Source organism: Nothoprocta perdicaria, unplaced genomic scaffold (genome assembly GCF_003342845.1).
Source record: "Nothoprocta perdicaria isolate Ctin4 unplaced genomic scaffold, notPer1 scaffold_357, whole genome shotgun sequence".
NCBI classification, from domain to species: domain Eukaryota; kingdom Metazoa; phylum Chordata; class Aves; order Tinamiformes; family Tinamidae; genus Nothoprocta; species Nothoprocta perdicaria.
In genome coordinates, this window is record NW_020455596.1 from 127,853 (window position 1) to 129,596 (window position 1,744).

Consider the following 1,744-nt stretch of genomic DNA (forward strand, 5'->3'; position numbering starts at 1 on the left):
CGCCACCACCGACGACCTGCTCTCGTCCAGCCCCGAGGGGCAGCACGGCGGCTCCAAGGCGCCCGGGGGGCCGCCGCTGCTGCAGCCCACCAAGGCGGATGCCAAGGAGGGCCAGCGGCCGCGCGCGCTGCAGCTCATCGAGAGCGACCCGTACGAGCAGCCCGAGCGGCTGCGGCGGCTGCGCGCCGACCTCGAGCGCTTCCGCGGCCTCGTGGAGCGGCTGGAGTGCCCGGCGGCGCCCGGCGCCGCCTCGCCGCTCGACGCCGTGTGGAAGGAGCTGCAGGACGCGCAGGAGCGCGACGCGCGCCAGCTCTCCATCGCCATCGCCCGCTGCTACTCCATGAAGAACCGCCACCAGGACGTCATGCCCTACGACCGCAACCGCGTGCTGCTGCGCTCGGGCAAGGACGACTACATCAACGCGAGCCGCGTCGAGGACCTCTCGCCCTACTGCCCCGCCATCATCGCCACGCAGGCGCCGCTGCTCGGCACCGCCGCCGACTTCTGGCTCATGATCTACGAGCAGAAGGTCTCCGTGGTCGTCATGCTCGTGTCCGAGCAGGAGCTCGACAAGGTAGCGGCCGCCCTGGCGCCCACAGGGAGCTTCTTCCTCCCCGTCCTGTGTTTGGGACCCCGCTGAGGGGACCATGGGCAGCCCCTTGGTGGCCACAGACCCCTCACGGGTGGCACCACGGGGCTGTCACGCACGTCCTGATCGCTGTCCCCCTCCCCAGCAAAAGGTGCTGCGCTACTTCCCGTCGGAGCGGGGCCAGCCCGTGGTGCAGGGGCCGCTGACGCTGGTGCTGAGCAGCGTGCGGGCGGCGCCCACGCACGTGGAGCGCATGATCACGCTGCAGTACCGCGAGCAGAGCCTCAAGCGCACCGTGGTGCACCTGCAGTTCACGTCGTGGCCCGAGCTGTACGGCCCCGCGCGGGGCGGCCGGGGGGGACATGGGGGGGCCACGGCCCCGGCCCCCTCCCCAGCGCCGCTCGTCCTGCAGGGGCCTTCCCGAGAGCAAGGGCAGCCTCCTGAGCTTCATCCACGACGTGCACGGCCACTACCTGCACCAGCGCCCGCTGCACACGCCCGTCGTGGTGCACTGCAGGTGAGCGGCGCGGGACCCCCCTCCCCAAACCGGGACCACCCCCCCGGGCACCTGCAGCCCCCCCCGCACCGGGACCATCCGCCGCTCTGCCCGCAGCTCCGGCGTGGGCCGCACCGGCGCCTTCTGCCTGCTCTACGCGGCCGTGCAAGAGCTGGAGGCCGGCAACGGGATCCCGGCGCTGGCGCCGCTCGTGCGGCGGCTGCGGCAGCAGCGCAAGCACATGCTGCAGGAGAAGGTAACGGGCTGCGGGGTCGGGGGCTCAGCCCCCCCCCCTTCTTCCTCCTCATCCTCTTCCTCCCGTGCTCGCTCCTGCAGCTGCACCTCAAGTTCTGCTTCGAGGCGCTGCTGCTGCACGCGGAGCAGCTGCTGCAGCGGCACGGCGCCGGCCCCCCCGCCGCCTGCAAGGCGCCCGCCAGCGCCTCCCCCAAGGTGGGTGCCGGGCGCGGGGCTGCAGGGCACGCAGGGGGGTCCCGGTCCCCGCTCACGGCGCCGCTGCCCCCCAGCTCTACGTGCAGCAGGACCCGCAGGACCTGGTGCTGGGGGGGGACGTGCCCATCAGCTCCATCCAGGCCACCATCGCCAAGCTGAGCGTGCGGGCGCCGGGCGCGGAGCTGCCCGCGAGCTGGACGCCGGAGCCG

At 73.6% G+C, this 1,744-nt stretch overlaps 1 protein-coding gene across 1 annotated transcript in view; it reads left to right on the forward strand.

Annotated features, from left to right (window-relative positions):
- Positions 1 to 1,744, forward strand: part of PTPN23 (protein tyrosine phosphatase, non-receptor type 23) — an 11,873-nt gene that overhangs the window by 9,661 nt on the left and 468 nt on the right. Inside the window, exons 21-26 of the mRNA XM_026044261.1 lie at positions 31 to 574; positions 735 to 919; positions 1,002 to 1,106; positions 1,203 to 1,341; positions 1,422 to 1,535; positions 1,610 to 1,723. Coding sequence (XP_025900046.1) covers positions 31 to 574; positions 735 to 919; positions 1,002 to 1,106; positions 1,203 to 1,341; positions 1,422 to 1,535; positions 1,610 to 1,723 — 1,201 coding nt within the window. The remainder of the gene's footprint in view (positions 1 to 30; positions 575 to 734; positions 920 to 1,001; positions 1,107 to 1,202; positions 1,342 to 1,421; positions 1,536 to 1,609; positions 1,724 to 1,744) is intronic.